Source organism: Periplaneta americana, chromosome 17, assembly GCF_040183065.1.
Source record: "Periplaneta americana isolate PAMFEO1 chromosome 17, P.americana_PAMFEO1_priV1, whole genome shotgun sequence".
Lineage (NCBI taxonomy): Eukaryota > Metazoa > Arthropoda > Insecta > Blattodea > Blattidae > Periplaneta > Periplaneta americana.
The window spans coordinates 58,276,410-58,300,260 of NC_091133.1; the positions used below are offsets into that span (position 1 = coordinate 58,276,410).

The 23,851-nt window shown below is 36.7% G+C and overlaps 2 protein-coding genes across 4 annotated transcripts in view; one reads left to right on the plus strand and one right to left on the minus strand.

The window, feature by feature from the left end:
* Positions 1–23,851, plus strand: part of LOC138692804 (zinc finger protein 501-like) — an 86,703-nt gene that overhangs the window by 46,499 nt on the left and 16,353 nt on the right. The window lies entirely within an intron of this gene.
* Positions 173–23,780, minus strand: LOC138692803 (coiled-coil domain-containing protein 112-like). Of its 3 annotated transcripts, none has more exons than XM_069816021.1 (11): positions 23,643–23,780; positions 21,755–22,072; positions 18,858–18,961; positions 17,391–17,466; positions 15,947–16,106; positions 14,863–15,010; positions 11,428–11,648; positions 11,129–11,224; positions 8,577–8,719; positions 3,964–4,206; positions 173–390 (listed from the first exon to the last, which is right to left on the minus strand). In XM_069816021.1, the coding sequence occupies exons 2-11, from the start codon at positions 21,964–21,966 to the stop codon at positions 357–359; spliced, it is 1,437 nt and encodes a 478-aa protein (XP_069672122.1). In that variant the 5' UTR covers positions 21,967–22,072; positions 23,643–23,780; the 3' UTR covers positions 173–356. The 3 variants fall into 3 exon arrangements, with proteins under 3 accessions (XP_069672122.1, XP_069672121.1, XP_069672123.1); XM_069816020.1 differs by lacking the exon at positions 23,643–23,780 and adding an exon at positions 23,297–23,613; XM_069816022.1 differs by lacking the exons at positions 3,964–4,206; positions 23,643–23,780 and adding an exon at positions 23,297–23,616.

Here is a 23,851-nt window from a genome sequence, read left to right on the forward strand (position 1 = left end):
GATAGACTTTGATCAGGCTAGAATAAAGTTGGATAGACTTTATTTACTCACGAACCTTATAGTTTGTTGTAAGGACCCCAACATGTTGTGTCCATTTCTTTGCATTCATAGGGAAGGGATGTCAATCTTGGAAACATATCGTCACACATAATATGTATGGAAATATCACAAAGCCGTCAATCCCTGTATTTATTATCCATCTCTTAAGATACAATATACTTTGTATAAAAATGGTAAAAATACATTACAAAAATATCATATTCAGATTTACAAATAGTGGATTTCAAATAATCCATTATATGTGCAGATATGACGATATGGCAGTGGATTCCAAAGTGTTTGTGTACAACATGCCATCAAGTTAACCCTTTTCTCCAGGTGGGTACTTGTCTGGAAGAAAAAAGAGCAAGATATAATTATCTTAAATGTTTCAAACAAACTACTAGTTCATCTACAATCATCAAATTCTCTGTTTCCAGTGGCAGTTGGTTTGAAATAATGAGAGGTAAATTACAATGATGTTCTCTTTCCATATTTATTAAAATAATAAGATGAATGTGATATTAAGAACAGTACTGAGATGCTAAACATTCCAAGAAGCACAAGAATTTCTCTCTTCAGCATGAAACAGGCCATTAATGTCTAGCAGAACATACATGCAAGATAAACTGCGTACATTCAAATAAAGCATGATATCCAAATGTAATGCCACACAAGAACCATCTGCAAAAATGCAAAGTTCTAAATAGCAACAGTATTGCTGGATTATGGGAGTTAGGTGTTTTCGATACTTCAAATGGCGACGTTCTCATTATAAGGCCAGCATGTTATCATCTGATTTCTCCACTTGTGTGGCATGACACCCAACGATATTCAAAGTCGGATGAGTGAGACATGTGGTGATGGAGTCATGAATGTTGTTGTTTTCTAATGCCAGGCGTTAGACAATAAAGTCATTTGACCTCTTGCACTCCAATATTTTTCAAAGATATTATCATGGGCAGCCACTGAAGCACAGATTTTGAGGTGTTCCGAATCCATTTCTTGGTTTGAGTTGCACAATGGGCAGTTAGGGGACTGATATATTCCAATTCTATGCAGGTGTTTGGCCAAACAATCATGGCCTGTTGCCAATCTAAATGCAGCTACAGACGATTTTCGTGGTAAATCGGGAATTAACTGTGGATTTTGATGCGGAGAGTTCCATTTTTTCCCTTGAGATTGTGTTATCAAAGTTTGTTTGTTGAAGTCTAAGTATGTAGATTTAATAAATCTTTTCACAGAGTAATACGTAGATTTAGTAACAGGTCTGTAAATAGCAGTGCTGCCCTTCTTTGCTAAAGCATCCGCATTCTCATTTCCCAGGATTCCACAATGGGATAGTATCCATTGGAATACAATTCTTTTATTGAGTGATATTAATTGAGAGAGCATTTTAGTTATTTCTGCTGTTTGAGATGAAGGTGTGTGTTTAGAGACTATTGATAGAATAGCTGCTTTGGAGTCTGAAAATATAACTGCATTTTTTAATTTATTGATGTGGCATAGAAGATTCCTGAGACTTTCACTTATTACAATGATTTCTCCATCAAAACTTGTTGTTCCATACCCAAGAGATCTATAAAGTGAGAAGAGACAGCACGTAACACCTGCACTGGCACCTTGTTCTCTGGAGATCAAGGATCCGTCAGTGTATAAATGAAGCCAGTTTTGTGGAGGGTACCTAATATTAATTGTCTCTAAAGACAATTGTTTTAGTATTTCAGTGTTTACTTCTGATTTTAGTATTTCTTCTGTTAAATTTAGATTATATTCTATATTTAATAGAGTTAAAGGGTTTGGTTTAATTTGTAGGTTTTCTTTTAAATTCGGGATATTGATTTTCTGTTTTAATTCTTGAACAATGGATGTGAAACGTTTTTGAGTTTTCAATCTACAGAGAGGACTGTATGAATGCCAATTGTTTCCTGGTAATCTAATAAGTTTTTCATATTGAATCAGTGCTTTTTCTTCTATTGTAATTTTGTTGCTGTTAATATTAGTGAGGAATTTCATAGAATCTATTGGAGTTGTTTTGATTCCACCAGTAATGAGTCTGAGAGCTTGGTTTTGAACATATTCTATTTCGTTTATGAAAGGTGAAGTAATTAAAATTTCTCCGCAGTATGTCAGCACTGGCTGTATAAACATTTTGTATGTAGTGTTCAAAGTATTCCTAGAGCATCCCCATTTCTTTCCTGCTAGTCTGGAGTCATGAATGTGATGGCTACACTTGCTCCACTAGTACAATCCTGTTGTTGGTCCAGCTGGTGCATGGCTGAGACTCTTTCAGTTCATTGTCACATGACATTCGGCCTTCTTTGAACTGTCTCACTCACAAACGCATATTTTTCACATCCATGATACCATACCGCATGTCTCACTCAACTGACAATGAATGTCGATAGGTGTCACACCATGCAAGTGGAGAAACCAGATGATAACATGCTGGTCTTTTAATGAGGACATCGCTATTTGAATTATCGAAAACACCTTCCAACTCTCGCTGCAGCCACTAGAGTTTTGTGAGCTGCATCATGCTGCCATCTATGTTACGCATTTACAAAAAGTTTCCACGTCTTATAAGCTCTCGCATGTTTCTATCTGCTTCCAGTCCTGAGAAAAAAATTAGAAAACTTTAGAACTTTAATGTATCTCGTATATGCCTATATGTTTCTTATATCTTTATAACTTAAATTATGTTCACGAGACTGCTTCCTTGTAATTTTCCCATGACATCTGATGGTTTATTGCAGAAGCCCATTTTTAAACAGCTGATACAGTTTAGTATGTGTTGTGTGTTACTTGTTAAGTGTTGCATTATTCCAAAATTCATGATATGATTTCACATTCACGAAAATTTCTATGTAATATAATTTTTAAATTAATATGATCTGTTTACATGAAAAGTCGTACTACTTAATTAGTTTTTAAAATTTAATGTAATATTCCTGTTTACAAACAGTTCTTTCTTCAGTTCACAGTTAGAACTTCAGAATACATATTATGTATCACTAAAAATTATTAAATTTAAAAGGCATACTTAAAAGTTTAAATTCAGAAAAGACTATTATATAGCATCAACATCATCATCATCATCATCATCAGCATCAGCATCTAATTATATATAAACCTATTGCTTTTTCCCCAACAGTCATCTGTTAAGTCTAATTTGTTCAATAACAGTTCAGTTTTAAATATGCCAACACCACTTGTGAAGTAATGCTCGGTAGTATAGTGATGACGACCATCACTGATGATTCCTACCTGGTCAGAGAAGACAGACTTCTAAGAGTGATAAATTCTTTAATTTGGCTCATTTCAAAATGGAAGTAAAGCTGGAATGTTTGTGACGTAAATTTATGACACAAAGGAATGTCCTTAAATGAGGGGTTCTCCTGGTAAAATACACTGACCATTTCTCAACCACGTTAAAATTTCAAGGTAGCTCAATGATCCTACACGTATTACATAATGTAGACCATAACACATCATACCATCAAACTGTGTCCAGCATCAAGTGAAGTGATACTGTGTCATTTTGTTCTGATCTTAAGTTGCAATGAAGTAAACTATAGCCAAGCAACATTCAAAACATAGTTCTTCTATTCTCGAGTAGCACATGACATCATTGTTCCACACCCACTAACTAACTGATAACGAGAAGCATGACAGAGAAGTAGGCCATTTTACACTTTAAGATTGACTTGAAATGTGCTAACGTAGTAGGAATAACAATGCTATATTACACTGCCTAGAGTAAACTACTTCACAGGAGCAGATCTGCACTCCTCAAGAGACTCAAGACAAATGACTTAATCCCCACTCCAGTCTGACTGGCAGGAGCATTTGGTTTCTGTGCACTTTGAAATGTAAGTTGCCTGACTATAGATTCAATTTGAAAGATTCCCTTGTCTTACTCACAGATGGGGCATATTCCTGAGGTGAAGTACAGGCATTACAAGGCTGCTGGCACTTGAGCTTGTTTTGGGCGTTTGTTTGCAGTGCTCACGCCATGCTGCTGTTGGTCTCAGAAGCCTTTTGGGATCTCTGCTCACATTTATCTCCTCCTTCACATTTGGAAGCTGTTTTCGTTTCTGCTCCTTTTTCAATATCTTCAATTCTCGTCGGTTTTGTTGTCGAGCAAGAAACAATTTGTCCTGGTCTCTAAAATAAAAAAAAATGTAATTTCAAGAGTCATTGTACACTAGGGATCCCAAATATCTTAATTTTTGTTGGACTATACCGATCTTGAGAGTTTTATCCCATGTCCCACCTATAGCTATGTCTCGCGGGACCTACATTTATACAGTTTTTTTTTTTTTCCCAAAATATTGGGATTTTATTCTTTTCCATTTATGGTTTCATGAGTTGACAACATTTATCATTTATAAAACAACTGAGTTTGCCTTGTTATCACATGATTTCGTGGGAACGAAGTTATATTAATTATATTGTAACTTTTATTCTCTTTCACCACCTCGCACCCGATAACAATGTGACTTTTATTCTTAATAATTCACCCTACAACAATAGGTATTCCACTCAACACAGCAACATAATAGTCGTTATTGCACTCCACACGACGACAATGGTAATACAGGACGTGTATTATTGAGAAGAACAACAATGTACTCCTAATTTCAATTCATGTTTACAATGCACTATGTGCAGAACAAAACTGTCAGTTCTCAGTTCACAGGCGATTTGCCTTGGCTAGTTCTTCTAGCTCACTGTTCAAGTTCACTGCACATCGAACTCCGGTCTTCTGGATACATCGCACTCACCTGGACACTGCCACAGTTATGGACTCACTCAAGTTCACTGCACGTCGAACCCCGGTCTTCTGGCTATGGTCCACAACACGTCGAATTCAGGTCTTCCCAGTTGTGGTTCTCTGCACATCGTCGAACTCCAGTCTTCCAGATGCTCTCGAAGGCTGGCTTCCTTGCTTGCTCAAAGACTCACTTGTAGATTGACTTCCCAAGATTGATTCTAGCACTTTTATTTATTACACCATAACTCCTGGGATCTTCAATTTGCGTGGCTTACAGAATCTTCGAGAGAGATCCGCGTCTCGATGCTTCCTTACTTCCGCCCAGCCACAGTAGCTTTTCTCCCTCCCTTGCTCCGTACTGCGGCTAGCGTCAAGGATTCGTGTTTCCGTTTCCCCATGCCTTTCTTCTCGCTGGATGCGCGTGCAACTCCCTGATGCGACCAGAACAATCCAGACGGGTGCCACAATATAATTCGTGATATAATCATAACCACCTGCTACCCAAACATATCAATAAAGTTTTCTACGATATAATATCCTTCCTCTTGCCCCTTATGCCCACTTGATTATACAGGGCGATCCATATTTATATCCAACTTTTTATTGCACTGTAGTAGCACAGTCTAGTACATACAGTCACGAAGCTTGAGGTGATTTTTTGTATTTCTCGCGACACACTGCTCCAAGCGGTTAGCAACTGAGAGTACTAGGAACAATAGACTGTGCAATAGTAGCGATCCTAATGGCTAGCAACTAAAGTTCAACTGTCATTGGATGCATATTCCTACATATTGAGCTTCGTGACTGTATGTACTAGACTGTGGTAGAAGCGTAAGCATCAGGTTAAGTGACCCATTCTACAGCTAAAATGTACTGTGTTCCATATCATTTGAAGCACATATGAAGCTTTATTTAATTTTATTCTTAGTGCAGTCCGAAACATGTGCATTTAATCAGAAAATTTACTGGAAAATGTTTTATATAAAGAAACAAATAGTGAAGGAATAACTGTGGTGACAAGACTGTCTGTGTATAATCGTACCCGAATTGCTACTCAAATGTGGCAGAGATGGTGGAGGATGGTGAAGGAAAGAAATGCGATGTTGGATCACAAAACCACGAAGAAACTTCACACCAACTTGATGCACACTGGTTCAGTTAATCAGTAAAAAGAGCACAGGGCAACCAAAACCAATTATCACAGAGGAGGCCAAAGCTGCCACTGATGAGTCCTTCCAGAGAAATCCTAAGAAATTCATTTGTTAGTACCAGCGAGAATCTGGTGTATACTATAGGTCGTTGCAGCAGTTAAGGAAGTGAAATGGTGCCCATGGAAACCTCACTTTGTGCAAGCTCTGTCATGTGAGGACTGTGATGTCAGAATGGAGTTTTTTTTTTTTTAGTTGGTTATTTAACGACGCTGTATCAACTACTAGGTTATTTAGCGTCGATGAGATTGGTGATAGCGAGATGGTATTTGGCGAGATGAGGCCGAGGATTCGCCATAGATTACCTGGCATTCACCTTACGGTTGGGGAAAACCTCGGAAAAAACCCAACCAGGTAATCAGCCCAAGCGGGGATCGAACCCGCGCCCGAGCGCAACTTCAGACCAGCAGGCAAGCGCCTTAACCGTCTGAGCCACGCCGGTGGCCAGGATGGAGTTTGCAGAGTCCCTACTATTGTGGAATCAAGAGGAACCAGACATTTTATGACACATTCTATGGTCAGACAAGGTCGTATTCCATGTTGGCATATTGTCAACTGTCATAACTGCCATTACTGGTAACTCAGAGAAATAAATCCAGACTTCACGATTGAAAAATTACAGTCAAAGTCTTCAGTCACCTTGTGGTGTGGCATTCATGATGAAATATACACTCATCAGCCTGTACATCCTTCACAACACAATGAATGTCGAGAGATACGTGGACATGCTGGAGAATTTTGTCCTTCCCATCATATCTCCCTGGGATGATGCTGACATTGTGCACTTCATGCATGATGGTGCACTGCTCCATTTTGCATTGATAACACAGGAATGGCTTACCAATGCATTCCTTGGATGGGTCATTGAGCGCTGGGAAAGTCAAGTGGTCTGCAAGAAGCCCAGATTTAACACCATTGGACTTTTTTCTATGGAGATACCTTAAAAAAAGGTGTACACCTGGAAAGCTCGGGATGTGATTACTTTAGAAGCGGTAATTCGAGAGCAGTGTGGTAGGATGCCAAATTATATATTTGTGAGGGCAGTGCAGACCATCCTAATGACTGTACTACTGTTTCATTCTAATTTGATCCTCTCATATAATACCATTTATGTGTAATAATTGGATGTAAAGTTGGGTTGTCCTGTATACTATCTACACTCTCAATTGTAAATAATGTTGTTGTTGTTGTTTTCTAATGCCAGGCGTTTGACAATAAAGTCATTTGACCTCTTGCACTCCAATATTTTTCAAAGATATTATCATGGCCAGCCACTGAAGCACAGATAAGTTAAATGGCAAGTTGTAGCCGATTTAAGTGAACACCATATTTTAACGTTTTGGTGGCTACTTCATTCACACACAACCCCCAGAATGTCTGGAGGACCACACCTGCTGTTGGTCGACAGATCCATTGGACTTAGCTGGGGGATCTTGTTGATCACCAGCTTTCCCTCCTTAAGCCACTGGAGGACGATTTTAGTGCCATAGCAGGTCAGCACTAGGAACAGAAAAGTAGAAAGAAGAGGAAGGAAAGGGAAATGAACCCCTAGGCCTCGAATGCTCTAATGCCATCGGGGTCGAAGAAAGTAAGAGTTCAGTCAGAGGACTGGATAGGAAAGGGTAAAGAGGGAATTAGGTATTGAATAGAGGAAAATTATACCAAATTCAGTCATTAACTCATCAAGCTGACCAGTGCTAATTGATGAGTAGCCCCTCCCTTTAGTTCAGCTTGTAAAATTATGCTTACTAACAGCTGCACCATGGGAAGGTAGGAATGGGATTGTAAATGTAAGTGCATGGATTGGTTCACCACTGACAGTAACATTTAGCATGTCTGCGAAATGAATGGGCCCGTGTTCAAATGCTGGTTGGGACAAGTTACCTGGATGGGGTTTTTTCCGATGTTTTGCCTCAATCAATTGAAACAGAATTGCTGAGTACCTTTCGACGCTGGATCTCGGTCTCATTTCTTCACATGCTCTCAGGGATGTACTTTAAGGGAAGGAGCTCGAAAGGGCTTGCGCGAGCCTTTTGTTGAATATTTATATTAGTTCCGACCCCTTTGTTAGAACAGCTTGTGAGGAAAAACCAATAATAGTAACCCACTTTTCTAATGTAATTATCTCCTATTCTACATTCTGCTAAAGTGATTGATTGAAGCTATAGGAATTTAGCGGCTTTTATATATATACATACATACATGTATATACAGTATATAATGTTATTTATTCTGGTGAAGTTAAGGCTATCAGGCCATCTCTTCCATACCACCAGAAATAACTATACATACAACATTTTAGGAGAATAACGAAGATATAACAAAATATAAGTGATGTCTAATAATTCCGAGTTCTTCAATACGAAGTCAGCTAGGACCTGAATAACAGCAATAGGCGTTTTAATTTTTGACAGGAAGTCAAGTGTCTCTTTGGGAATTGATCCTCTGACTCCAATCATTAATTCAATAACTTCCCACTAGGAGCTGTACTTATCACCATATCCCTACCTACTAAATTTCAGAAACCAGCTTTCATTAATTATTTGTTGTACCTGAAGGCCTTGCGCAAGATGTTTGCCTCTGCAGCTCTCTCTTCCATATCACGCAGTTCCTTCAGCTGTTTTATCAATATCTTAGTGTGCTGTTGCGTCATCTTCTCCTGTTTATACCGTTCAACTTCTAGCTTCTTCAATGCCTGAAACAAATAACAATATACACGGAATTAATATTCTAAATGCGAGGCACTCCTGATAAAACTCGATGTATTTGTGTTAGTACATTAACAATTTAGTACATAAAAGGCTGGAGAAATGTAGGAAGGTCTTTACATTGCGTGACATGCAATGTCTCATATGTTTCAAACCAACATTTGACTGTCATGCAGCAAAATACCTGTTCGTTTTCTTGACCATGTGGCGTTAATGTAAAAAGAGAGCCTGGGGTAAGCATTGGCTATCAAATCGATCTGAATTCTCCCATTAACTTATAAACAAATTACAAATGACGAGTTCATATAACATAAAATTATATGAGAATGGATGCTGAATTTTTCAAACCTGCTGCAAACTGCCTACATTCTCCGACTTGTTTGAGTTTCTTTGACTAAAATGTTGTGCGGTTATCTTTTCCATTGGCTACCAGCATAGCTGATCCAGAGCTGTGGCCAGGACTATGTTCGATTCTTACTTGAGTCTGGTTGAGGTTTTTACCAGTATTTTCTCCAACTGTTAGACGAATATCAGGTAATTACACAACGAATTCTCGGCCTCATCTTGCCAAACACCTTCTCGCTATCATCAAATTCTGTTGATGCTAAATAATCTAATAGTTTATACATTCGTTGAATAACAGATAATAAATAAATATTTTTCATTGTATCCAAATTCCCTTTTTCCTCAAATGTTCTATGCACTTCTAGTGGGCACTGTATTGTTGTTTTAAGAAATTTTTATATTCATTTCACTTCACTTCACTTTATTTTAAAATTCAAACTGGAAGAAATTTCTCAAAGATCCCAAACTAATAACCTGGAACACCACGAAAATCAGCAGTAGCTATGTTTAGGTTGATCATTGGGCATGATTGTTTAAGTAAACATTTCTAAAGAATTGGTATAACAACCATACCATATTGTCTCCTATGTTAGCAAGATGTAGAGAAAGATATGAGCCACATAGAGACCTGCCAAGTTCTTTAAACTTATATACATATCAAAATACTGGGAAGTACGAAGGATAATGGATTTATGACTTGTGTTGGGCAAGCCTATGGTTCAGGTAACAGAGGGGTTTCTCCGGGAGCTCCAGTTCCCCTGTGGCATCCCAACAGACTTCCACCATCATCTCATCTCATCATAGGTGTAGCATAGATCAACCTCCTATGGCACATTGGTCTGCACAACTGGCTTCATATGGGTAAATAACGAATAGTCCAGTATCCACCATTAGTAAAAATAAATTGTTTGGTTGGTAACTTGATTTTGCATTGGCCTTTTCCAATTTTCAAATGTTTTTCATAGTTTTTGGAAGTTACATTATATAGACAGAGATTATTTCTATATTCCTATATTCACTTTAAGTGTTTTTTCCTATGTAATAATTATAATATTTTATGTTATACTGTATTAGTATAGAGAAGACCAGAATACAATGACACAGACTACTTTGCATGGTCAAAGTTGTAATAATTACAGCATTTGAAATTCCTTCACACATTAAAACAGGCTCTTGTTTAACTACAGTCTCAAAAAATTTACATTCTGAATGGACCTCATCAGACCTATAGTAAATATAGGGAATAAAGTATTGTGATTTCGTATGAACAATCAGCTATTCAGACATGTTGTGCAGACATTGTACTGCGAGTTTCAGCTTGTAAGGTGACTTTATGAAAGAAAAGAAAGAAGAACGACAAAATGAAGAAAAAAAGTAATAGGGAATTTACAGAATCCCGATGATTGCATGACAATGTCTTTGTTTTGTATTTTGTTATTTTTTATTATTTAATACCGGTATTCATGGTTATTAAGAATACAACTTAAGTTTCTTTTCTTTGCTTATTAAGTCGCAAGTAGATTGCGCAACATGTGACAGATGACAGCATACACTTTGGCATGTGCAGCATCTAGTGGAGAGTTCTTGAATTTTGTGTTGCACTAAAAATGTTAGATTTTATCATCAATTATACCTCGAACAAAGACATATTCACGTGAAAATTTAACTGAGAAAGAAAGTGATGGAAAAAATATTGTAAGAAAAAAGGAGAGTAAATGATGGAAAGGAAGAAACAATGCAAAAGAAAAAAATATATATGTAAACAAAAGGAAAGAACGAAATATGAAAAGAAAAAAAGAAGGAAAAAATAAACTGAGTAAAGAGTTAAAATTAAAGCATAAAGCAATGGCAATAGAGAAAAATAAAGAAAAAATGGAGGAGAAATGATTAAATGGAGTCAAAAGGAAGGAGAACGAATTAGAAGAGGAAATAAAATGAAGAAGAAAACAAAAGGAGGAAATGGATCATTTACTGTGACTTTTGAAGGAATTTATTTTGAAGATGGTTATGTCAAGAATTCACAATTTAAAATTAAATTACGTGCAATTTACCTGTCTTTCTTTTTTTCTTTGCTCTCGTTCTAATTCTTTTTGCTTCTCTTCCCACTGCTTTTTGTCCTCTAATTCTTTTTTCAGTCGTAATGTCCTCTACAAAGAAATGTATAATAATTAATATTTAAATATCAGTAACTGATTTGTATTGCACTCTGATTATCATTATATAAAACACAGAACTTCATAAAAGACTTGGGTTAGAACACAAACTGTCCTTATCTGAAGGAAGATATATTCACAGAAAACAGCAATAGCTTTTGTAAAACTGGGTAATACTATTAAAAATTAAAAACTACCTTCCATTCAACAATTTTTTGTTTCTTCTCTTCAGTATCCTCCTGGTATTCTACTTTATTTCTGTAGTTTATTTCCGATGCCTCAGAGTTGGTAATACTTGGATGGGCGTTTTTATCCTTTACTGATCTCCATTCTTGAATGGCTTGCTTTTGATTAGCTTTCAGAGTCTCATATTTCTGATACCAATCCTCATGCAGTAACATTTCATCAGCTGAGATATCTGCACGAGAAACAACGTACAAATCATACATGCTGCAGCTATAAAAAAAGATCAACTTTCAATTTGATTATGACTAAGAAAAATATGTTTTACCTACTATTTTAGTCAGTATCTATTTTGATGTCCTTTGAAATATTGCAAAGGAAAAGAAGAAAAGAAAGGGAGGCCAGGGAGACAAATGAAAAGGTGGAAAAAAGAAATAGCAGAAAAATCGAATAGAGAGAGAAAGAAAGAATGTGAGAGAGAAGTAATAAAAAAGAGCTAAGAAATAGAACGGGAAGAAGAAAGAAAGAAGTAGAGAAGTAAAGGATGAGAAACGTGAATGGGGGGAGGAGAGGAAGAAGAAAAATGGCCACAGCGAGAGAGGAAGAAATGGAGAGAAAGAAGGAAGAATGGAGAATGGGAAAGAGGAAGGAAGAAGGGAAATAAGAAAGCAGAGGAAACGGAGAGGATAGTGAATAATGTGAAATTGGAAATGGACTTTTTAAACTAAATTGTAAATAAATTTAATTGTGAATCACACAGAGTTACTACTATCTGTGGTGTAATATAGGTCAAGCCACAAGGCAAGAAAATGGACTTAGTGCTAGTGCAAGTTTATATGCCACATAGTGGATTAGCAGACGAAGTAGAAGAACGCTATTACAAGATAGAAGAGATAGTTGAGAAGGAGAAGAAAGGAGCATGCGTAAATATAATGGGCGACTGGAACACAGTTATAGGAGAAGATCAAAAAGGAAGGACAGTTGGAAAATATGGATTGAGAAGAAGAAATGACAGAGGAGAATCTTTGGTAAATTTCTGTAGAAGACATGCAATGATTGTTGGAAATACATTATTCCAACAACATAAACGAAGAAGATACACATGGACATGCCCAAGGGACGAAAGCAGATACCAGATTACATACTGATACAGGAAAGATTCTGAAATTGCTTAAAAAATGCGAGGAGCCGATATTGAACTCAGATCATGGTCTCCTGATAGGCGAAGTAGATATTCGTCTGAAGAAGATCAGAGGAAGACAAGTGACGAAAAAATTAAACATGGAAAAACTGAAGAATGAAGAGGAAAGAAGAAAATTTGAATCCTGAGAATAGTAATAAGTACTAGACTCATTAAAAAAGGTGTATACAGACAACAGCAGAAAAAACAATAGGATACACAGAAGGTATGAGAATGAAGAAATCTTGGGTCACAGGGAAAATGTTGGAGAAGATGGAGGAAAGGAGAAAATGGAAAAACATCAACTCAGAAGAAGGTAAAAGAAACTACAGGAAACTTAACAACGAACTACGAAGAGAAACTGATAAACGAAAGAAGACTGGATGAAAAAGAAAATGAGGATCTACAGTAAAAGGAAGATATGATTTAATGTACCGCGAAGTAAAATGTTTGGACTTCACAAATAAGAAAAGCAAAGTCATGTGGTTGATAAAGGACGAAATCGGAAATGAAATAACAGACAGACCAAAAATACTGAACAGATGGATGAAATATCTAGAAGAGTTATATGAGACAAGGAATCGTCCAGATGACTTGATTATAGAAGACGAAAGAGTTGTATCAGAAGACGAGAAAGGATTTCCTATTTTAAGGGAAAAAGTTGAACTAGCGTTTAGGGAAATAAAGAATGAGAAAGCAAAAGGAGTTGATTGAATCCCCATTGAACTATGAAATGCTTGGGTGAAGACAAGAAGCAAATTCTATCATTATGCAACGAAATATATGAGAAAGGCGACTGGCCTGAAGATTTTACGGAGACAGTGTTGATTCCAATACCGAAGAAAAATAATGCCAAGAAATGTAAGGAGTTCAGGACTATCAGCCTGATATCACACTCAGCAAAAGTTCTTCTACGAATAGTGAATCGATGTTTATATTCTAAGATGGAAGAACAGTTGGACTAAGAGCAGTTTGGCTTCAGGAAGGGAAGAGGTACTAGAGATGCAATTAGACTGCTACGAACAATCGACGAAAGATACCTAGAGAAGAATAAAGAAGTGTATATAGTATTTGTGGACCTAGAAAAGGTGTTTGACAGAGTGGATTGGAATAAACTGATGGGGATCCTAAAGAAAATTGACGTGGATTGGAAAGAGAGGAGGCTGTTCAGTAACCTTTATATGAAACAACGAGTCAAAGTCAGGATAGGAGAAGAAATGTCTGAAGGAAGTGAAATAGGGAGAGGAGGACGACAAGGATGCCCTTTATCACCTATCCTGTTTAACATCTACTCGGAGGATTTAGTGAAGAACTGTTTTCAGAACATGGGAGGAATGCTATGTAGGAGGAAGAAGAATAAAGTGTATAAGATTTGCTGATGATATGGCGTTGTTAGGAGAAGAGGAGATGATACTAAGGCATATGCCACTGGAGCTAAATGACAGCTGTGAGCAGTATGGAATGAAGATAAATGCCAACAAGACGAAGACCATGGTCATAGGAAGAAAAATAAAGAAGGTAAACTTGCGAATTCTAAATGAGGCAGTAGAGCAAGTGGACAGCTTCAAATACTTGGGGTGTACTATATGCAGTAACATGAGCTGATGCCAAGAAGTCAAAAGGAGATTAGCAATAGGAAAGGAAGCTTTTAATAGAAAAAGGAGCATCTTCTGCGGACCTCTGAAGAAAGAACTAAGGAAGAGACCAGTGAAGTGCTTTGTGTGGAGTGTAGCATTGTATGGGGCAGAAACATAAACATTAAGACGAAGTGAAGAGAAGCGACTAAAAGCATTTGAAATGTGGATATGGAGAAGGATGGAGTGTGTGAAATGGACAGACAGAATAAGAAACGAATCTGTGTTTGAAAGAGTGGATGAAGAAAGCATGATACTGAAACTGATTATAAAGAGGAAAAGGAATTGGCTGGGTCACGGAAAGAATGGTGAACGGGAGAAGAGTTTGGAGCAGAAGATGTCAGATGATAGAAGACATTAAATGGGTCACATGAAGAGACAAAGAGGGAGGAGAAAATAGGAAAGATGGAGAATGCTGGGTTTGCAGTGAAAGACCTGCTCTTGGGCAGAACACTATGAATGAATGAATAAATGAATAGGTCAACCCATTATCATTTACCATACATCTATCTCGAAAGGAATCTACAACATAAAATATTCTGCACTTTAAGTAATTTTTGATGTGGTTTTACAAAAACAATACTGGTATGTTGTTTCATTTGTTGAAGGTATAGAAACGTTTTATACAAATTTACCTGGAAGCTGCTGTTTCAGGGAGCTCAAAAAAGTTACTTTTCCTTTGTGTTTATTACGAAATCGTAAAAATAAAAGGTGGTCATCTTCATCCCAACCACCAGTGTGACCTCCAGTTTCTCGTAGGAAGTTTTGGAAAGCTGAAACTTCCTAAATAGAAAATAAATAATTCAGAGGCAATTTCTTGTACTATTAGAACTATTTTTCAACCATGATATGATAGAAAGCCATTCGAGATCCTTCCTCCGAAATTCCTCTACTTGGATCAAATAACTTGTGTGACCAATATAAAATAAAAAAGCCAGGACGTGCTTTTATTCTTCACAGGATATTATAAAATAGTAATTTATAGTACAACAGAGTAAAATTAGATTTTACTGCAAGTGAAAAGTTCAGCGCCTGAGGCGAAACAGAAGGTGATAATTTTTACAAGCGCATAAAATCTGTTTACTTTCGTGAGCTATACATTATTTCATTTATTGCTGGTATCTAAATTTAATTTTAAATTTTACGCCTTTTCTTTGTATTGTGTTGTTTGTGAAGAAGTTATAAATGAATGAATGTATGGATTTTATTGTTGCTGATTTGTTAGTTGCCATGGAAAACATTTTAATTCACTGCTGTGAATTAAAAACTTAATTCACTGCTTGAATAAAATCATTGTTTAGGTTGCTAAGGATGGTGAAAGAAAGACCAGATAAGTTATTTCGATGAAGTTACACAGAAAACTAAATAGGACTGGACTTTCTTTAAACACCTAATCTAACTGTAACAGACTGCTATTCTATCAGTGTATCCAACAATGCATCAGAAGCAGAGCATAAATGAACAATAGAAACAAACTAACTTGCCAATAAACCTAGTATTTAACACGTGAAAGCAATATAATCTTTATATTCCGAGTGATATAGTGTTAAAAATTGTGTAGTCAAGATGTATAAAATCGTTTCTATCTTTAAAAAACCATCATGCGACAGTAGCAGAAGTAGTAGTAGATACACTGGTATTCAGATGTGTCTTAAGAAAATGTGTAATTAATAGGTACTATTGTGAGCATCTAAAGCCAAATAAAAATTTGTTTCTCACCTCTCTTGTGTTATCATTATTGGAGGTATAAGATTTCGAGGAACTTCGAACTGGAGGTTTCAGCATAGACGTGTTAATATCTTGGCTCCAGTTGTATTTATGTTCTAACATCTGAATTTCGTTAGACAATGCCCATTCTTCCTCTATTAATTTCTGAAATCTGCCATATACTCATATTAAGTTCTGATAAGTATTCATAATTATACAACAAAAAAATATGCAAGAAATCTCATTTATATACACATATTCATATATGAGATCTCGCCATCCTCATTGAATAATCAAGACTACTACTGTAGTTTGTGTTAGTAGTCAACATGTAATAATAATAATCCGTGGTGCTACAGCCCGTGAAGGGCCTAGACCGACCAGCCAGCTGCTGGCCTCACGCCCACATGCCGAAGCAGAGGTGGACGATCATCCAACCAAAATGGAGGTATCGTGTGGTTAGCACGATGATCCCCCCAGCCATTATAGCTGACATTCGCAACCGGATTTCGCTACCTATCGTAGCTCCCCAAGTGCATCACGATGCTGGGTGGGCACCGGTCCCATACATTGGCCGAAATTTCATGAGAAAATTTCTTCTCCCACGAGGACTCGAACCAGCGTGCATTCCGTAACGCGAGTCCTAGGCAGGATGCCTTAGACCGTGACGCCACGGCGCAGGACAGTCAACATGTAGATATTATTAATTTGAGAAAAATTCGTTCCGGCACTGGGAATCGAAACTGGGACCTCTCAGCTCTGTATGCTGAGCGCTCTTTCCAACTGAGCTATGGCAGGAAACGATTCACAGTGCCGGCCAAACTCTCCTCATTATATCAATGGCCTACTACCTGCACTTTAGACATATAAGTCATATATGCAGGAGCACATATGACTTTATGGCCATATTCAACAACAGTTTCTGAATACTGTTAACATTGATATCAATTGGAAAGAGCGCTCAGCGTGCAGAGGTGAGAGGTCCCGGGTTCGATTCCCAGTGCCGGAACGAATTTTTCTCAAATTAATAGAAATTTCATTTACTTGTTCCTAAATAAAATCACAAAAATATCTGAAATATTTTAAAAGAAAAGAATCCATGTGTGCGCCATTGAGGCTAGCAGAAGCAGGGATATAGATTCCCATGCTTTCTGGATTACGTCATTAGACAGTGGTCAACACCATGCTCCAGCCACTTTTTTTACCCCAGGGAAACACACAGAACTTGATGTTATAGGAAGCTAGGTAAGTCCCAGGGCTCTTTTGGAAGCTTTGGCGAGACAAATAATGCGAATAACTGCAAATTTCTAAGGGCTTTGTACTAGATAAAATTCTCATGGTTTATGTATAAAAGTAAGTGGTAGTTTATATCAGAGATTTTAACATGGAAAAATTAGAATATAATCTCACATTTTCTTTGTATTTTATTAAATATTTATATTCTATGTTTACATACCTGTTATCACTAGCCTCATTGAATGTTCTAATTTTCTTCTCGAGCTCAAAAACTTTGCTTCTATAATGTTCTATATCTGAAAGACACGCATTTAAATTATTTTGTAAGTAGACATTAACTTACATATATCACGTCAAAAGTTATAGTTATGCTAGCAGTTTCGCTAACGTGGCAAAAGTAAATAAATAAGCAACCAAATAAATAACCCTACAGTCTAATGAAATTAAATCTGGCTGCTAATGCCGCAATTTCTGGATAACAAGGAAAAGAGCACAAACCAAATTAAGGAATTAAATAAGATCTGAAAATGAAGTGGAGGCAAGAATAACAGAACATAGAAATAATTGTTAATACGTATAAAAAGAATGGGGAAGACAAGAAAAAAAAATATTTTTTTATTAAAAGTCAAAGGTCCTATACAAATCACGAAAGTAAATCTGAGAACACACAAACATAAAAATCTATAATTTTAGCATTAAAATGTCAATATACTCGTATAACCTCCTAAAATATAAATTTAACATATGGAGCACAAAACAAACAGATCTATAGTTATGAAAAATGCATACATTTTTTTATGGTTCCTACAGAAAAAATGACAAACAGAAATACAAAATAAAAATGTTCTGTAATTTTTTGCAATATAATTAATGTGAATCTATTCAAGTTACAATAACTGCAATAATAATAATAATAATAATAATAATAATAATAATAATAATAATAATAATACTAATAGAATGACTCACAAGACCGTTACAGACCTTGGACCTTATACTTGTTTGTGATGATGATGATGATGATGATAATGACAGTAATAATAATAATAATAATAATAATAATAATAATAATAATAATAATAATAGTAATAACAATAATAATAGTAGAAGTAATAATACTAATAGAGTAGTAATTTTTTTCTCTCTTGTACGGAGGAGAAATCCGAAGATTTACACTGCGGCCTGAGGCTTATTGTGCTTACCACTCCTATTTTGTGAATGATTGGGTAGCTGAATGGCAGTGCTCTTACACAAGTACAACATGCCACACCATGAATTTAACCTGGACTATTGTATGGATGTTGTTGTTTAGTCAACTGTCAGAAGGTCAGGTCTGAACTCACAAGTGATACCAAGAAGACACCACTTATGAGGCAACTAGGCCAGGAGATAATGGGGTAGAGTGGCCAGTTATGATGATATGTGGATTAATGATGGCGAAATGAGTCCGAGGTCCAACACCGAAAGTTACCCAGCAATTCTGCTTCAATTGGTTGAGGGAAAATCCCGGAAAAAACCCCAACCAGGATTTGAACCTGGGCCACTTGTTTCATGGCCAGATGTGCTAACCATTACTCCACAGCAGTGGACTAGTAGTAATACTGTAATAACAATAGTAGCAATAATAGTAACAGTAATAATAATAATAATAATAATAATAATAGCTACAAATTTTACATGTACTTACCAAGATGTCTAAGTTTGTCCTCATTTCCTACATCACTTTTCAGTTCTTTCAAAGAATGCAATACTAACGACAGTGTCTGTCGAAGTTGTAAATTTTCCTGCAACCTGTAAAAAAAATTGATATCATTCTGGTTAATATTAAATTCCATAATCTTCAGCAACAGGAGTACTTTTAAGAAAACCTTAAGATGACCTTTCTCACGTACTGAACAGAGATAATCATTCTACATAGGTAATCAATATAAGTATAAACATTTTGTTTAGTATATACAGTAATATATGTATAACTGCATTTATATGTTGTTGTTCAGTCAACTGTCCGAGGACAGATCTGAACCTCACAAGTGATACCAATAAGGCACCACTTATGAGGCAACTAAACCAGGGAGATAATGGGGCAGGGTGGCCAGTTCCTTTCTCCCCTCTATTGCATACATCACCGACTAGTTGCATATTACATTAGGCTAATCAGACTTCAGATGTATACAATTTGTTCTTCCTCTGACACACGTCGTCAAGTGAGATGTACTACCTGATAAGAGATGTACAATTGGGTTTAAAAAAAATGGGCCGACACTTGGTAGTTTAAATGTAAAGTTCCTAAGTCAGGTTCACACGAGTAAACTCACCGCGTTCGAAGGCAATGCTGTGATGTTTGTTCCAGTTGAGTCTTTGATAGAGATCCATCTACAATGGAGCAAGTGCTACGAGGTGGTGTAATGTAGGGGTAAGGTTTCTGATTTCGGAATCAGAGGTTGTAAGTTCGCTTCCCGGCAGGGTTGATTTTTTTATTGTATTATTTTGTGGGTATTTTTAATGACAAGTGTTAGTCGAATTTGTTAATAAACTTGGTTATGCATGTCTTGCAAACATCATTCGTGGCCTGTATACAAAATTAATACTTTGCTTCCTCAACAATCAGAAGCACATCAAATACAAATAAACAAAATGTATGCAAAAAACATATATAAACAAAAAAAAGGCCTTTCGTCCACAAACCACCTGCATCAACAACTCATTCTGTGCAGCATAAAGTCCACAAGATTATAGAATAGGTCTACATCCGTGGCCACCTCCTACCACGCATCTGTCTCTCAATTCGTCTGCTGTTCAGGGTGGTTCTGCCAAAGTACAACATAGGATCCTTTTCAATCTATGCCATACATTTTCATTTGGATTCATACCAGGTGAATTTGGAGGCCATTAGAGCAGGTCGACATCAGGCCTCTTCATAAACTATATTTAAATGTGATTGGCGGTGTGTACCGGGTGGTTGTCCTGCTGAAACACAAATGTTCCGTCTGGATACCATTCTCGGGCGAAAGAAATCATTACATTTGCCAAAATGTATTCATATACATCTGCCGTAAACCGACCATGGATGCGTTCTAGAGGCCCTGCCCCAGTGTGACACCCAACTCCAACACGCAATGCTCACGCGACCCAACCTGTGAAGTACCACAAAGCATTCATCGTATCGGTGGTCATCCATGACATACATACAGGCAGGACCATAAGTGCTACTGGAGACAACTACCTCGTCGGACATTTCATTTCTCCAGTCAAAGTCCTGCTGGATAGTAGCATTAGCTAGATGGTCCATGACATGATCCATTTTCAAATGTTCTTTCGTCGCAGTTCGACAAGACCTTATGCCACGCTCTCTAAAACGTCTCCTTACGGTTAGTGGGGAACCAGGGAAGTTGGATGCCATCTTCAATTCAAAAGCACTTCGAAAAGGGTTGTTGTCAACTTCTCTGATTGTCCACACTTTTGGAGTAATGGTTAGAGAGTCTGGCCGCGAAATCAGGTGGCCCGAGTTCGATTCCCAGTCGGGACAAGTTATCTGGTTGAGATTTTTTCCGGGGTTTTCCCTCAACCCAATATGAGCAAATGCTGAGTAACTATCTGTGCTGGGCCCCAGACTCATTCACCAGCATTATCTCATTCAGATGCTAAATAACCTACGATGTTGATAAAGTGGTATAAAATAATCTACTAAAAAAAAAAAAAAAAAACTTCTCTGATTAAGATGGCATCCTCTTCCCTTGTAGAGATGCATGGCCAACTCGGAACTGGACAATACAGAAAGCCAAACTCCAATATGAACTGAAGAATGGTAAACAGTATCACTTCAATATTGCCATTATTAAAACATACAGAACTAAATTCTATGTTTACAATGGTAACATGTTTTAATGTTGTAGTTAAACATATTTTTAAAAGCTATAAATCAGACATAAATGCAGACAGACAGTTTTATTAACAGACAGGAGTGTTGCCCAGGGGAGGGTTATGCTTTTTACTAAACATTCAATTGACCTCCAGGAGATGTTGCCACTTGGTACTAATATAAATGGTGTTTATAAAAACTTATTATGGTAAATTTGTAATGTAAAAAATTAAGACTAATGCAAATTCGAACCTCCTACAACCAATACTGTCTGGTTTAGACACATGCTTAAGCCACCTATATTACAATGGCTCATAGGCCTACTTTAAACCAGCATATTACGTAGCTTTCTCGTTCATTTTCGTTCGATAAATTTTGTACCCCGTTCGATTGATTTAGTATTTACCAATTTTATTGCTATTTCACTCCCCAGAGGCCCTGTTGCGGCTAGAATCAACCCTTTGTTTTAATTTAATTTATAACATATTTTAGAACAAAATACAGCATATTTAGGTACATGGTTTAATTGTGTCATCTTGTGAACTGGAGTTTCAAAGAGACGGGCATGCACACTGTTATGTTTCTGGTGTTAGACATTTGTCGCCGGCCCATTCTTTTTTAACCTTATTGTACATATCAGCCAGAACCTCAATCAGAGGACTTGCATGTATATTTAGCTCTTTATGTTTTCATACAAATCTGAGCTCTTTGTAAATCTATTTTACCTTTGTTTTTCTGTGTCTTTATACATTTGTACAATCTCGTGAACAATATGCTGTTCTAAACACTTCATACTCTTGACTGCATTCAATTGTGCCTTATCAAGGTGCTCTTGTTGCATTTTTAATCTTGTAGCTCGAGCAATGAAAGCTGACTTGCTCATTTCATCAATCCTGCACTTATCTATGTATGATGATGTACCCATATTTTCAACCATGATAGCAGTGTTCTACTTTCTCTAATTACGGTAATGTACCTAGGCTACAGTGAGGTATTTCATAAACAGCCGTGGGAGATTCTTCTATAAATGATCACATCATTATCTGAAACAAGTAAATGTAATAATAAACAATACTACCTATATTAACAAATGAAGAGAAACGAATTTATCTCCTCTTTATGTACAGTAATGACATCAATGAAGAAGGAGGGTAATTCTTTAATGCACTTTCATTCAGAGTCCTATTTTCTGATGTAATTTTGATTTAACTTTTTAGCAGGGAGAAGAGAGAATTTAATTTAATAAAATTAGATAGGCCTATGCATTTAAGAATTTCGCTCCATTACCTAGATTATATTGGAAAATACTAGTTTCGAGTGCTGTTTTGAAACCTTTTTTGTATTTGTTAATAAATATACAGTGGATTCGTAGCTTGGCCAGACTGTTCCGTAGAATACACTGCTTGACATGTAGCCTATTATATGTCATTCTAATATAGAACTAATAATCAGATATTTTTAGAAGTGAGTACAATACAAAGCTCTCACAAGGCTTTCTATGGGCTATGGACTGGTGACCTGACCTAAGGTTCTAGTCTTATTCCAGTCCGGCTGAGTTACGAACGCACTGTATTTGGCTAATTTAGCACAGAAGTAATTCCTCGTACTCTGCTTATACACCTTCAAGTGTTTAGAGCTCTCTCCTCAGTCATACCAACATACCTTTGGTAACATTACCAAAATTTCACGTTAGACACTCACGCTATGTCTTGCATATACGAATCTGTGTTATGTTATATTAGGTTAGGTTAGGCTAGGCTAGGCTAGGCTAGGCTAGGTTAGGTTTTTGTTATGCCTTGCATATACGAATCTGTACAGGATTTTCAAATGCTGGGCAAAGGCTAGTGATTTATTGTTTTGTAATGTCAGTAATTGTCGCAATACGGTAATGTAATAGAGGATGTTCACTTCCGAAATCACTAGAACTAACTGTGCGCTAGTTTCACCGTAAATTCAAGCCATAAAAATGTAGTTTTTTTTCTGTTCCTAATACATGGAATGGCTCAGATGAGGTTTTCTCTTATTTATAATACCCAATGCGTGCTATAATAATTGTAATATTATGGGATCCGGGCAAATCGCCATATAGCGAACGTAGAAGCTCTGCCCACGATCCCTTCCACTTTTCCCCTACTAGCTCATCAGACACTCTACGTGACAGGCGAGTATTGTGTCGAATACACATTTCATGTGGGTGGGGATAACTTCCCCTACTGGTGTTCGCTATATTGCGATTTATCCTGGGATCCTGCAAAAATATACTGTACCTCAAATTTCACAAAAAAAAAAAAAAAACATATCAATGCTAATAAATTGATACACATGTGAAACTCTTCTATTGCACGTTTAACGGGCTGCAGAGTGAAACTGAAACAGTGTATCAATATGCAAATAATTGCATTGTTCTGTTGTTCATAGCTAGAAGTATATAAACTCGTACAGTTTTGTTTTAAATTCAAATATTACACCAAAATATCATTCATCAGTTCATCGCTATTATATCTAAAATCACATTTTTATCTCCTAAACAATAAAAATCTAGTTTGTGTCGCGATATGACTTTTGTATAAGTTAAAGCGACAATAAATAAAAAATAAAAAAATAAACATCTACCTTTCGCTTTTCTTTGCTTTCGTTGCTGTTATTCTATCAGCTTACGTGCGATTATTCATAAGTACAGCATTTTATTAACTTGATTAATTTATTCTATTTTAATGTCATTAAAAATACGAAATAAAATAAATTATATTAAATACTGCGTTGAATTAATAGCAGTACCACTTCATTTCGGAGTCTGCGTCTGTAGGTTTCCTCATAAAGTT